General features: G+C 48.1%; 2 protein-coding genes across 4 annotated transcripts in view; one reads left to right on the forward strand and one right to left on the reverse strand.

The window, feature by feature from the left end:
- The first annotated feature begins 8,825 nt into the window (after positions 1–8,825).
- Positions 8,826–9,835, forward strand: ETFRF1 (electron transfer flavoprotein regulatory factor 1). The gene is made up of 2 exons (XM_056134634.1): positions 8,826–8,870; positions 8,950–9,835. The coding sequence occupies exons 1-2, from the start codon at positions 8,826–8,828 to the stop codon at positions 9,169–9,171; spliced, it is 267 nt and encodes an 88-aa protein (XP_055990609.1). The 3' UTR covers positions 9,172–9,835.
- A 242-nt stretch (positions 9,836–10,077) lies between these two features.
- The window catches only part of KRAS (KRAS proto-oncogene, GTPase), a 30,168-nt gene continuing 25,748 nt past the window's right edge, over positions 10,078–14,497 (reverse strand). Inside the window, exons 5-6 of one of the 3 annotated variants that reach the window (XR_008795228.1) lie at positions 13,722–14,346; positions 10,078–13,681 (exon numbers count right to left, since the gene is read on the reverse strand). Coding sequence is in view for 1 of the 3 variants with exons in the window: in XM_056134611.1 (XP_055990586.1) it covers positions 14,230–14,346 (117 nt within the window). In the remaining 2 variants the exon portion in view is untranslated. Of the gene's footprint in view, positions 14,347–14,497 lie in introns of all 3 variants that reach the window. The other 2 variants (XM_056134611.1, XM_056134612.1) reach the window with 2 other exon arrangements.

The raw sequence follows: 14,497 nt of genomic DNA on the forward strand, positions 1-14,497 counted from the left end.
GGCAAGCACCACAACCAGACCTTGTGTGCCTGAACCGAGACCACGACCCCTAGAATGTGCCATGATGAAAGGAGAGCAATCATCAGCGAGCCTCAGGGAGCACCACTGCTGAGATGTGTGAGCACCACCTGGCAAGCGTGTGAGCCCTGAGCCCTGGTCACTGCAGTAACAACAAGAAGAGGGTGGAGGGAGGGAACACACACACAAACACACACACACACACACACACACACGGTACAGAGCTCAGATATAACTGCAAGCGACTCATGGAGAAACCAGGGAGTTCAGCCCCTGAAACATCTTTGGAATCAATTTTACACGATTTCTTAGGCAATTAAGCTTAGTGAAATGCCCAAGCACAGAGTAGAGGACCACTGAGGAAGGTACTAATTTACAGGGTTCCAAAGAGCAATAAGTCATTGATCTGTGATTAGCTCTACTGGCAAGTTTGAAGGTGTGCAGAGAGTCGCCTTAGAAAGATCTTTCTAGCCAGGAGATATCACAGAGGCAAGCACCACAATAGGAACTTGTGAGGGGAGGTACTGACCTTGCTCACGGACCACCTAGGTCTCATCCCCTAACTGCTTACAATGCCCCAAACCCTGCCAGGCGTGATCCCTGAGCATCGCCAGGTATAGCCCCAACCCACCCTCCAACCCTCCCCAAAACATCCTATCAAATTAGACTATTGGCATCAGAGAAAGACAACTAGTTAAAGTAGACAAAGCTTTGGTTAAAAAAAAAAAAAGATTCTTCTCCCCAATGTCTCTTAAAACATATCTCCTGTTAGAAATTATTTTGATAAGGACAGTATTTTCAATAAATCTTCACTATTACAAACACTTTTCAAGAACACTGTGCATGTTTTTCTCACATACCCATTATATTTCTGGTAAGAAACTCGCAGCAACTCAAATAACTACATCGTCCACTTCCCACATCTGAAGCTCCCAGGAAAAGTTCTGGTGGGGGCCACATGCTATGTCTGAAAGAGTCATGCTAAAGTCAACGCAGAGTAGGTGAGACCTCGGAGAGAGACAGAACTCACTAATTTATTCAGGGCTGATGTATTAATATTTTTACACCAGGCACTAAGAGATGCTGGAGGCCGTCTGAAAGGGCCTAGAAAGACTAGCCTAGTTTCAATGCCTGAATTCTACATTGTGATTTGATTTGCTATCGATGAATAGTTGGTACTCTTCTGTCCTGAAGTGCTGTGAGCAGAACGTGTGAATGGCACCGCTTCTCCTTCTGAGAGTGATGTTTGAAACAAGGGCGAGTTGTCCTTCTTCATGAGGACTTCTAACCTGGAGTGGGCTGGGTGCCCTCCTTGCCAACCTGCCAGTCCTGAGAACTATCTGGACAACAGTTCACAGGTTCAGGGGGTAAAAGACCCTGACGGGGGGCCGGAGAGTGAGTACAGTAGGCCTGGTGCTGGCCTTGCCTATGGCTGAGCGGGGTTCAAACCCTGGCACCCCATAGGGCCCCCTGAGCACTGTCAGGTGAGCCCTGAGTGTGGATCTAGGAGTGATCCCTGAGCACAGCTCGGTATGGTTCAAAACCAAACAAAAATACAACAGAAAAAAGGAATCTCTGGTAATGCTTGTAAAAATGCCCTTTCCTGGGCTGAAAGGGGAATCGCGTCTCCCTCCCCACCCTAATGAGGTACATGTGGGGCTAACTCAGGCCCCCTTGAAACTCTGCCCTTTGCCACAGCCCTTAGGATAGGAACATTGGTCTTTATTTGGGAGTGAGCTTGTTGCTGCCGTCAGAGCCAAGTAAACTCAGGGGCACGTTGGAAGGGAGTTGGCCTCTAGTCCCAGAATAGTGTCCACATGACACGGGACACAGAGTGGACAAGATCGGCCCGGGCAGATCTCCCGGAGGGGAGGCAGGTACGCTGTCATAAACTGAGACACCAAGGAGTCAGGGGGTGGGGGTTGACAGTGGGATGGGAATATTTCTCTCCCTAGGGGCTACAGAGCAGAGTCCCCGGCAGCTGGATCTAGAACCATGATCCAAAGACTCCCATTGACAGCAGAGCTGTTCCCACAGGTGACTCCCTGAGCACCGGAAATTTCTATACAGATCTGGGTTTGCAGGTGTGTAGACTAGGTGCACAAATCGATCATTTACTGGCAATAAGCCACCCATTCTTTTTTTTTTTTTTTTTTGCCTTTTTGGGTCACACCCAGTGATGCTCAGGGGTTATTACTGGCTCTGCACTCAGGAATTACTCCTGGCGGTGCTCAGGGGACCGTATGGGATGCTGGGGATCGAACCCAGGTCAGCCATGTGCAAGGCAAATGCCCTACCCACTGTGCTATTGCTCCGGCCCCCCACCCGTTCATTTTAAAATAAATCCCCATGTTCAGGGACTAGTATTAAGGCACTCGGTAGGAACACGGCAGATTTGGAATCTGCTTGTGCCCGGAATCTGCATATTCCTGGCCAGAAGCAAATGTCCTAGGGAGCACCTGTGAGAATCTTTGTGAGACATCCAAGTAGAGCCTTCTGTGCCCATTAAGAAAGAATAAATAGCTGCTTAGTGGTCCTGAAAGCAGTTTAAAGCCAGTTCACTTTCTCTTCCCCGCCCCAGGTGCTCTCTACAACACCCCATTCCTTCCTTCCCACTACTTCTAGCAAAGTAATAGTCATACTTTAAAACACACCCTGAAAGCTTCTTCCTCTCCCAAGCAGGGGGTGGGGGACCCCAACTTAATCGTTTCCAAGGCCCTGTTTCTCCACTGGAGATACTTCAGTCGGAGCTGCTCTAATGATGTCCCTGCTGAATGTCCCCCGGCTGCCCTCTTAGCCAGGATGGCCCCTCACCTCTTTACACCTGGCTTCGAACCCCAAGCCAAACACAGAGAATGCACTTCATATACTCCCTTAATAAGTTGAATAATTAAGCACATTTCTGACTTACTTTTTTTTTTCTGGGGGAAGCATTGGGGTGAGGGAATACCGGAGGTGCTCAGGGATCACTCCTACAGGCCTGGGGGAAACACCTGCCACATCTGGTCAAAAGCAAGGCGGGTGCCTTACACACCGTACTATTTCTCTGGCCCTATGTTCACACTTTTTGTGCCATTTTTCCTGGGACAGAAGATGGACTGGCATTGGAAGAACAGTTTTAAAATGTGTGTGTGTGTGTGTGTGTGTGTATTTATAAACTTTGTTTGTGTGTGTGTGTGTGTATATTTATAAACTTTGTTTTGGGGGCTACACCTGGATGTGTTCAGGGATTACTCAAGGTAGGGCTCCCAGGATCATATTTTGGTGCCCAGGATTAAACCGCGGTTGGCTGCGCGCAATGCAAGCGCTTTTAGTACCTACCTGAACCCTTTCTCGAGTTTTAATCAGAGAAGATGGGAACCACTTTTAAGAAAAGGGCAGGAGAGACAATGGAAAGAGAGGGCCTGAGGAGTGCAGAGAAGCAAACAGGAAGAGCATTCATCCCTAACAAAGTCAGGGCAAAGGCCCCTGAATCACAATTTCAGTTCTGGCAAAGAGATCATCGAGTAGGAGAACTTTACAAAGTTCTAAAGCTCAGAAGCGTAAAGTTCAAAGACTGAACTCTACAAAGCAGTTGTAAAACGCAACAGCTACTAATTAACTGCAAACGAGGCGCCAACACACTACCTCCAGACAAGATGCAGTCTTTTTGCTTTTTTTTTTTTTTTTGCTTTTTGGGTCACACCCAGCCATGCTCAGGGGTTACTCCTGGCGGAGCTCCGGGGACCATATGGGATGCTGGGAATCGAACCAGAGTCAGCAGCATGCAAGGCAAACGCCCTACACGTTGTGCTATCTCTCCAGCCCAGTTTTTTTTTTTTGCTTTTTTTTTTTTTTTTTAAAAAAAAGCAACCCAATGGGCAGGTGCTCGAGTTCCCGGACTGCGGCTGATCCGGGAGCCGAGCAGAGTGCAGGAGCAGGGGGACCTGGGGCCGCGCTGGCCACGCGGGGGTGACCAGCAGAGCCCCGGGAACCCGGGCAGGCTCTGAGGACACGTCGGGGCTCAGCTCCTGCACCCGCGCCCCCGCCAGCCCCAGTCCCGCTCACCATGCCGAGTCCGAGCCTCCTGCGAGCGGCCCCGCACCCTCCGAGCCCAGACGCCCCCAGGGAGAACGCGTCCGCGTTGTCAGGGCAACAGGCCCCGCCCACCACGCAGCAGGTCCCGCCCACCACCTACGCGCCGCGGGACCGAGTGCGCAAGTCCGGAAAGGCTCGGGCCCGCGCAGTCGCACTGGGCACTTCCGGCCGTCGCTCCGCGTCGCTCCGCCCCTCTCCCCCCCGCTCGGAGGCTTTACGCCCTGCGGAGTCGCGACGTCGCGGGCTTTTACGGCCGGAAGTTGCCGGAAAGCGCGGCGCGAGGTCGCGGCGGCCGGCGGGGGCGCTGCGTCGGCTTCCGGATCGCGGGGTCGGCAGGCGGTGAAGTATGCGGGGGGCTGCGGGCGGGGTCGGGCCCCGCGGGGCGGGGGGCGGCGCAGACCCCTGTGGCCCCGCGCGCCCTCGCGGCGGGACTTGGGGGGCGGATTTGCGCTCCGTCCTTTCGGGGCGCCCCCCTTGACCCTGTGCCCGGAGGTCACGACGCGGGGCGAGGGGCAGGGCGCGGGCAGGGCGCGTGCCCACTGGACCGTCTCCCCAGCCCCGGGGCACGGACCGTTCGCAGGGCAGACCCCCTGCCCGGCCGTGCTCGCGGGGGGCGCGGCCACCCCCTGGTTAAGCCGGTGAGTGTCTGGCAGGAGCGAGGAGCGGGGTTCAGGTCCTGGCCTTGCAGGAGGCCCAGCACCCCCCCCAGGGGGGCTCCCCGAAGTCTGGGCCAAAGGGGCGTTTCGGGCGCCCGCGCCCCCCGGGGAACGGCCAGAGCCGCCTCTCCCCGCCCCCACCTCCTCGAACCCGGCCCCGGAGGCTCCTGCAGGATGGTTTCAGCCCTGACCCGGGCAGTGACAACTGCACCGCCCTTCTTTGCCGCATCCTTGGTGCCCTCTGAAGGTCACGGGTGCTGGACGGCCCTGGGCACCACGACCCGCAGCCAGTGGACACATCAGCTAACCCGGAGCCTGTAGGGTTTTTTTTTTTTTTTTTTGCTTTTGGGGTCACACCCGGCGATGCTCAGGGGTACTCCTGGCTCTGCACTCAGGAATCACTCCTGGCGGTGCTCAGGGGACCCTATGGGATGCTGGGAACCGAACCCGGGTCGGGCGCGTGCAAGGCAAACGCCCTACCCGCTGTGCTATTGCTCCAGCCCCCGCCTGTAGGGATTTTTATTCTCAGCCCGTTTCTCACGCCCCACCGACACCCACCCCTGGCTCCCCGCTCCCCGAGGCCGGGAAGCCTGTTCCTGTCCGTGGGGCCCTTCCTGCAAGGCAGGTGCCTGCCTGCCCTCCCCCGGGCTCGGGCCCAGGCCAAGGAGCCTCCTGGCTGCTGCACGGAAAGCCCACCGCTGGCAAACGCAACGGAGGAGCCAGCACAGGGAAGAGAAATGCCATGCTTTGTATAAATTGCCATGGCAAAGAAGGAGAAATCCCCGCCACACAGCTTCCTTTTGTTGTTAGGCAGATTCCTTATCAATATTTGGTAAAGGGGCAACAGCTAAAAAAAAAAAAATTATGCCATAGCCCTAAAAGCTTTCTAGGTTGTGAATAAACAAAGCTCTGCATTCTCTCGGGAGTTAAGCAGGCTGTAATGGGCGTTTTGAAATCATACCTATGTGGATTTCTAGTTTAAAAGCACATAGTTCTTGGGCTCGAGAGAGCTACGTCACATGCAGGAGGCCTGGGTTCAGTCCTTGGGTGCTGAACCCCAACAGGAGTGACCCCCAAACCGAAAAGAAAAACCGACATGGTCTTTGAAAGTCCACACTGAAGAGAGATTCAGGCTGTCTCCCCCTCCCGTTCTGAAAAAGGAAATTAGTTATTAATATACTGGGTTAAATCAACTTGCCAATTCCATCCCAGACTTCACAGTGTCTTTGGTAAAGGGACATAAAGATAGGTCGGAAGCGGAGAAATGTCAACAACAAAACCTTGGAAGCTGCCAAGAGGTTCAGCGATGTGACTTCACACAGCAGCAAAGCCAGTTTCTAAAGCACAAAGGGCCCAAGAGCAGGGCAGTGGGGCGCTGTTGTCAGGTGCAGACGGCAGCAAGTGAAAGCAGAGTGACAGAAAGGGGCTGCGCCCAGTGGGTTCGTTGCTGGACAAGATGGACAGGACTGTGGACGGCGCGGCCTCCAGTTTCGGACGCACAAGCACCCTGGAAGCAGTCTTTGAGTCTGATGCTGACTGCAACCCCCCCCCCCCCCCCCATCCCTCTTCCTCGGATGCTGCCAACAGGCCAGTCCTCAGGTTGAAGTTGTTCGGGGCCAGAGGACTCAAGTGACCTGACTCCTGATCTTCTCCAGGGGGCTGGCCTGCCCCGTTCCAGAGCTCCTAAGACGCACTGCTGCCCTTTGGGTGGGTGGATAGCAGAAAGCTCAGAGCAGACTTGGCAGATGCAGAAAAACAATTTGGAGGGAAACAAGTTCCAGAGACCTGATACTAATTCAAGAGAAAAAAATGTTCTGCTCATTACAGGAATTTGCTCACAAACTACTAGTAACTGTTTTTCACAGGTTTAATGGTGACTGTTCTGATTTTTTTTTCCCCTTAAGAGGAACTGTAGTAGCAGAGGACACAGCCAAAAAGGAAAGGTGACCACAGACCTTTCAAGTGTCCCTTATTTTAAAGTAAGGACACCCAGGCCCCCTCTCCAAAGGGGCAGACCTTAAAACAACCAGTTCCTTACTGGTGCAGCTGGTACCTTGCCCCTCGTGATCAGTGGCAGCCTGTGGTAGGTTCTCTGTTGCCCCATATGCCTCAGTGTCTCTTAGCAAGCTATCACCCCGGGTACATTGATTTTCAGAGTCAGTTCTAGGCATATTCCTACATAGGACACATGTTTAGTTTGAGGGGTTTGACACGCATACACGCGGAACCACTACTCCCATCATAAACTAACCAGCACCCCGAAGATCCCTCCTGCCTCTCCATGCCTTCCCTCTCTAGCTCTCAATTTCCACCCCTGGACCACTCTTCTACACGTTGTCAGTAGTTCGGGTGGTCTGCGGCCATGCTAAAAGCAATCAGAGATCCAGATAAGCTCTCCAGGTTACAATGACGTAGTGCAGGGGTCTGGCCCAAATCCACCTTCTCCGTAAAACATTTTTAATGTTTAGTGCTCTTTTGTAATGTTTCTGCAAGATGGAAGGTTTTTCCGGAGTATCTCAAAGTGCTGCCCCCAATAAAGGAGAGATGTTAACAGCAGAGCGGGCAGACCTGTAGTCACTGAGTGAGCATCCACGCTGTGAGCACCCCAGGATGGGCTGCAAGGAAACTGCTCTCCAAATAACACCCCGAATGCCGCCAGCAGTCCAGATTTGCAAAACGAGGTGCCTACAAAATAACTGGCTTGCAATCTCGGCCATGTGTCCAGTTCCTGAAAACCACAGGAATCCTGAAGAGTGTGGTTCAGGGTGGTCTAAGGACCTGGATACTAAGCACTATGACCTGGGTTGGGTCTCTGGACATCTCCAGACCGAGTGGCTGAATGGGAAGGGTAGGGAGGGGTGAGGAGCTGCAGTGTCTGGCATGGCGGTCACCACACTGGACCCCTGGGCCACTCACACTTTAGTTGCCGTGAGAGACTGGTGTTTTGGATACAAAGTAAGAAGCGATGCATTCATATTCATGAAAGTTCATAAAAAATGGTATTACCGTCATCCTGTTGTTCATCAATTTCCTTGAGCAGGCACCAGCGACGTCTCCTTCGTCCTTGCCCTGAGATTTTAGAAAGTGCCACATTCGAGGCTCTTTCAAGGTCAGGAGAATGAGACCCATCATTGTTACTGGTTTTTGGCATATTGAATACGCCATGGGGAGTTTGCCAGACTCTGCCGTGCGGGCAGAATACTTTCGGTAGCCTGCCAGGTTCTCCAGAGTAAGAACTAGATAATAAGAAATGGTTTAACAGCTTTTCTGTAGGAAGGAAATAATTTCACTTAAAATTGAGGAGCAAAATATGATTTTCTGGCTGTGGGATACACTGAAGTTGCCCAGTTCTATCCTACACCCCACTTGGTCCCTTAGCACAGCCAGGATGGAGCACCCCCGCCCCCCGCCCTGAGTAGTATGAGAGCACTGCCAGGTGTGCCCCTGAAATCCAACACACCCAAAATAAAACCTTGAGGTCATTGAGAAATTGGAAATTGAGTCTAATGGGCTGCTCTTAAGTGGCATGTTGGCTGTTGTCTGACGCCCCTCGGCCTCCACCCTGCGCGTCTCACTGTGCGCCCCCCCCCCCCCCCCCCGCTTTGCGTTTCTCAGCACACAGGCTGCTCACCTTCCTCCCCACGTCTGCTCTTCCACGGGGGGAAACAGGTTCTCAAGGGTCAATCTGTCCATGATGTAGTTGGGGTTCAGCTGTCCTCGTGCTCTCCTGCACGCCAATGTGAAGGGATGTACCCCTACACGTCTGTCTTCATGACACAAAGGCCCATTTTCCTCTTCTGTCCCACTTTCTTTGCAGGACCTGCGCAATTCGTTAACACCTTGTTTGTGTTTTATGACAGATCTCGGTTCTGTGCAAGCAGGTCTCTTACCTGAGACACCTTCATAACCCAGTGTCTACAGCACAGAAGAATTCCCAAAATAGAACAAGAAGTTACTGTTGTCCCACATGTAAAGTCATTTCTCCTTTGAAGACAGTGCAGTTACTTGCAAATTCTTTTCCTTTCCTTCAGGTATGCAATATATGAAAGGGGATACTTTCAATGATATGTGAGAATGGCCAATTCTTTAAGAGGAGAAGTTCTGAACCTTTATAAAAATGTAAGTAATTACGTTACCCATTGTATCAGTGTTATTCTAAGCAAGGATTGCATAGCAATATTTCATCATTCTTTTTAAGCTGCTGTATCTTGGACGAGACTATCCCAAAGGTGCAGACTATTTCAAAAGGCGTCTGAAGAACGTTTTTCTTAAAAACAAAGATGTGAAGGACCCAGAGAAGATCAAAGAACTTATCCGACGGGGTGAATTTGTAATGAAAGAGCTAGAAGCCTTATACTTCCTTAGGAAATACAGAGCTATGAAACAACGCTATTATTCAGATGATAACAAAAGTAACTAATCACTGGTTCTACCACTTGAAAATCGGTGTGGCTGTTCATGTAAACCAACAGTTATGAAATAGTTCTAATGTAAAATGGCAAGAGCTCTGTGATGTGCCCAACCCACCCGAGCTGCCTTACTTCCGACAGGGCTTACCCCTCTCTGAGCGCTCAGCTGCCCTGGAGTCTCCCTCTTGACATGGGCAAACTGCCACGCACTACGTTGCTGCCAGTCAGCAATCGCCAATTAATGAGCACCCAATTGTGCAGGAACATAGAGTGTCCTTGAAGAAGCCTTTAAACTTAATAAGCTTATGCCAGTGAGACTCAGCCCACTTCTCTAATCTGCTCGTGCACATTGAACATAGGACTTCTTGGAAATTGATCCCTTTGAGTTTTTGAAGGGTACCCACTCCCCCAAGTTTTTTTTTTATTTTTTGAACCCCCTTTGGCACATTAGGACATAGCCATGTTTCCCTGCAAAGCAAGTAACACCTGTAACGATTAAAGCAGAGTCATGAAAACAATACATATCAAGCACTTTTCTCATCCTGAACTAACCCGACAGCGACTGACATCACAGACGTGTTTATTCCACGGCCACTTCTGCTGCTGGCTCCCTTTGGGCCTTGAAACAAAGGACCTGCTGTGAATTACCTCCCACAATAAAAAGTAAATGATGTTCTCTGTTGTCATGAAGTCAGATCTTTTTCACATCTACTTTGAAATGAGTTCAAGGCAGTAAGTCCAAGCTGACACACCTTTTCAGATACTCCTGACACCTCTCACAAAGCATATTTCTAACTTCAGATTTAGAACAAGTTTCACGAGATTTCCTGAGGCTGCTCGTGTGCCTGGCTAGAAAACCATTCTGCACCAGCCACGGGGCAGAGTCCACATTCCCAGCAGGAAACACACACTCCACAGTCATCGGAACTGTTTTATTACATTACAGTAATTAGGAGCAGTACAGTTCATGACAAAAATATTACAGATTTCAGATCACTTCACAGCACATACTCCTATAAACATTTAAAAGTTAATTTGAATTAAAAGAGTGGTCATTTTGAAATTTAATGTTTGATGTGACCAACATTCCTAGGTCAGCGCAACCAAAGATGGGAAACAACTGGATCACACTGCATATGTCCCACAAAGGAGCACAATGTACAAAATGTGCATGTTTCAGTTCACACTGTACAAAAATAGTTAAAATACATTCCAGGTAAACATGTGACAGTAAGAAAGAGTACTAGTAAGAAATTGGCACTCAAAGGAAAAATGCAAAAGTATTTTCAACATGAAAACACAAGACAGTGGAATTGGAAACTTTTGGATAAAACATTACATAACCCATTTAGCTTGACAGGGGAACCCTCCCTTAACTGACATTTGGGCAGGTAATAAATTCCTCTAAATTCATTTGAATTGCCAATCACCCAAACTGGCACTGGAAAATAGGAAACTAAAAACTGTTCATCTGGTTTATGACTTCTTCGGAATTGGTATGAATAGACCTTTAAGAAAGAATTTTCATTTTCTGAAGGAATTTACAGCTGCCGACTGTGTGCTGCTCAGTTTCTTGATGCAGGTTTCATGCTACCAGTATTAAGGAACTTAATAGGAATTTGGCTTTAATGTGACTTACGGATTCTTTTAAAATTCACTATATAATAAATGACTGCATTTGACAAATGGAAATGACAGTGTCAGTTGCCAACAACAAATTAACCTGTATTACTTGCGGGAAATGGTTAGAGAGGGGGAAAAAAAACAGGAAATACATACAAATGAGATGAACTTATGAAAACTGCAACTTAACATGCCTCACAACAGTCCTGTGTATTGGAACAAAATTGTGCAAAGATGGCCAAGGTGTGATGGCCTAGGAAAGCTCAGTTCTCAACTCCTGTGCAGTGTGACTCAGTTAACCGAGTCTGGAATTCCTAACTGGGAACACTCAGACGACACATGCCTGCTCCATTCTTCCATAAACATATTAATGTCAAACACTATGGAATTTAGTCATTTTTTTTAAAACTTCAATAGGATTTTTATCTTTAAGGCGGTAATAATTAGGTAACATGTTACTTCTAGGATTATCTCTCCCATTCAAAAATCTCTATATAAACAAACCTTTTGTCAGACCATTCAGGATTCACATAATTAAGGATTACTACTTAAAAAAAGAAAATACCCAGCTACATCAAAAATTCAAGAGTCCTAAAAACCCCCCCACCCCAACTATGCACTGCAATTCCTGAAGTATGGCGTATCTTTCTCTCGTGTAGAAACAAGAGGAGGTACTGTATAACTATAGTCTTCACACCCTGCCCTCGAGAACGTTCCCTCAAGCTGTGGTTTAGTATCTCATTTCAGAAATCTGACTGAGATGAAACAAGCCTTCTATGAATTAGTTCAGGCACCTTGTGTAGTCATACCCAGATAAAACTATTTTAAAATTCAACATTTAAAAGTCTAATTACTTAGACAAAGAGACCAATTAGAGTATTTCACATCTGGGAATTTTAATATTAATACAACTTTGTAACTGCCCCAATAAAATCACAGTTATGCCAAATGAAAAACAATATAATCAAGTTTATTCCTTTTAAACAATAAAGTAATTTATATAAAGTAGTTTGATTAAACAATTACATTGGAATCAGGAAGACAATTACTTTAGAACTAGAAGAAACAAGAGACCAAATCCCTGCTTGAGAGCCTAAATTAAGCATGGTGGTATCTCTGGGTCACGTGCCAAATGCTTCACTAAGACGCTCCCGATCAAGGAACCACGTCCCCTTGTTTGGGGGTCCCTAGAAATCCCCACTGCCGAGTGCAGTGCCAGCAACCAGTAGGCACTCAGATTTCGGTTGAATAAATGAATTCTGCCAAAAATCTTGAGGCTCAAATTTCAAACTCCTTTTCATTGTAAGATCTGAGTTAATAAGCAGTGGAATGTATCACTCTCGCCAAGGCTAACCTCACTGCACACTCCACATCATCTCAGCGCTGCCGCTACTCAGTCCTCCTTCCGTTGGACAGGGTGCCGTCTACTCAGAGCAGTTCTGAAAATTCCTAGTCACCAAAGGACGATCCAGCAAAGAGATGATGTACCAAGGATGAAGACGCTATTGCTACAGCCAGCCCCTGCAAAGGAGCTGCCCGGGCCAGTCCCACATCGGGGTGTCTGATTCGGTTGCGCCTGAGGAGAGCGTGGGGCAATTGCGCCTGATGCAGCCTGACAGGAAGCCTTCGCGGAGACACCCGAAGCAGCAATAGATCTTGAGGTTAGGGAAACGAGTATTCAGAGAAAAAGCAACAAGACACGGGCAGAGCGGGCAGACAGGCCAGGCGACACCGGGAACGGACATTTAATCAAACTACAATTTTGCTCAGTACTAGCGCTGCAGGTGAGAAGACAGGTAAAAAGTTAGAGATTGTGCCGAGACTGACGAATAGGTCTATCTTTATGTAAACTGAATGCAAATCAGAGTGTAAAGCTATTCAGCCTTTGAGATGACTTCCTGGGCCACGAAGCAATGAATGGGAAGGGTCTGTCCGGAACCGGAGCTGGGAGATGCAGGACTGGAATCCAGGCCACCTTCCTTCCGGCCCGGCGATGCGGCCCCTCGATGGACCATCTCATGCCACAGATTTCAGAGTCAGTAACGTTCAGTCACATCGAAGGAACCTTTATTGTCTATTTCTTAAGCATCCACCTTCAAAAATGGTTCGGACTTATAAAGTATTTATGAATTGTGACTTAAGCCAGTGTTAAGGAAATAGCCAATATTAGAAACCTGGAAGTGTTCTTGCTTCGTTGTTGAAAGTATTCTTTAAATCTCGGCACCCACCATTTATTTAAAAAATTATTTTGAAGGTGGCTTGCCTGAAGCAAAAGAGGTATTCCTCCTCCTCATCTGTTCGTAGGACAACCGGTGAGAATGTCTCACTGCACTACAGGTTCTCCGGGTCCCCACGTCTCACCCACCGACTCAAGACCATGTGGGGAGACAAGGGCTCAGGCCCTGCGCCAGTGCTCAGACACGCTCTGACGGTCCCAGGAGCATGGCCTGCCACGTCGTGGCCCGATCCTTACGAGCTGACAGGCCTAAACCTCCTTTCCACATCACTGCCAGCACCCAGACTATTTCCAAAGACAAGTTCAAGAGAAGATTTCAAAGTTGGGCTCCAACAGAGTAACCTGACACAGGGAGACTCTATGTAATCACTACAAGATTTTTTTTTCATCTGTGTTTTCTCAATAATTACAAAAATTTCGTAGCAGGCAAATATAGCCCCCAGTGGCTGCTGTGAGCCTCATTCCTGTGGGGTCCACCCTAACAGGCTAAGCTGCCAGGCGCTCACAGCAGTCTCTCTGGTGTGGAAAGGAAATGGCCCTTAGCATTTCTTGTATTTTTTTCCATTTTTTTCCACCCTTTTTATAGAAAAAATATATTTTAGGAGCATGGCCATGACAAACAGCAGTGGAAAGAGGGAGCAAAGGTTTGTGAACAATGTAACCTGACAATCATTAGGGTGAAACCTTTGTGAACAACATAACCTGACAATCATTAGGGTGAGTGAAATCACACGGATGGTGTCTACAAGCAGACCTACAGGGAGCCTATAAATTCACGTTCCCTCGGCGTAGCAGGAAATCGCAACTCAAAATGATAGTTGGTTATCAATCGTTTAAGTGACTACAGAAAAGACAGAGTAGGTATGACTGAAAGCTTCATTAATTTGTTTCACACCAAAGTTCACAATTGGTAAGAATAATAGGAAATAATCAACTGCATGCACCAAAAACCCCAAGACAAAATCTCAGGTATTCAGTTTCCTCTTCACAGGCATTGCTAGTTCAAAAACCAAAACTCAGGGAATACTGGCACTTAGAGGAAAAAGTTTCCACTGTCATTTTAAAATAAGCATTCAAGATAAAAGCTAACAGTTTGGATGGAGCAGAAAGAAAATTAGGTAATGCTAAACAAATGCTAATAATTTAGTGTAATGTACAAAAATTACCACTTTTACTTAAGTATGCCTTAAGAAAAAAGTACAAATTGTATTTACATAATTATACACTTTGTCTTTGACTTCTTTTTCTTCTTTTTACCATCTTTGCTCATCTTTTCTTTATGTTTTCGAATTTCTCGAACTAATGTATAGAAGGCATCATCAACACCCTGAAACACATAACAAGTATTAAAATGTGAATATAGCATGATGAGGGATGCACAAATAATCAGACAGAAAATCAGTAACTGACTAAAATGAGACACTTTACATTCTCTTCAGGCAAAGAATATATATTAGACTTTTAGGATTCTTAAATGT

This window comes from Sorex fumeus, unplaced genomic scaffold, assembly GCF_029834395.1.
Source record: "Sorex fumeus unplaced genomic scaffold, SorFum_2.1 ptg000100l, whole genome shotgun sequence".
Taxonomy (NCBI): Eukaryota; Metazoa; Chordata; class Mammalia; order Eulipotyphla; family Soricidae; genus Sorex; species Sorex fumeus.

Coding starts and splice junctions, on each gene's coding strand:
- ETFRF1 (XM_056134634.1), top strand. CDS start 8,826: ATGGCCAATTCTTTAAGAGGAGAAGTTCTGAACCTTTATAAAAAT. Junction 8,871..8,949: donor TTCTGAACCTTTATAAAAAT/GTAAGTAATTAC, acceptor ATTCTTTTTAAG/CTGCTGTATCTTGGACGAGA.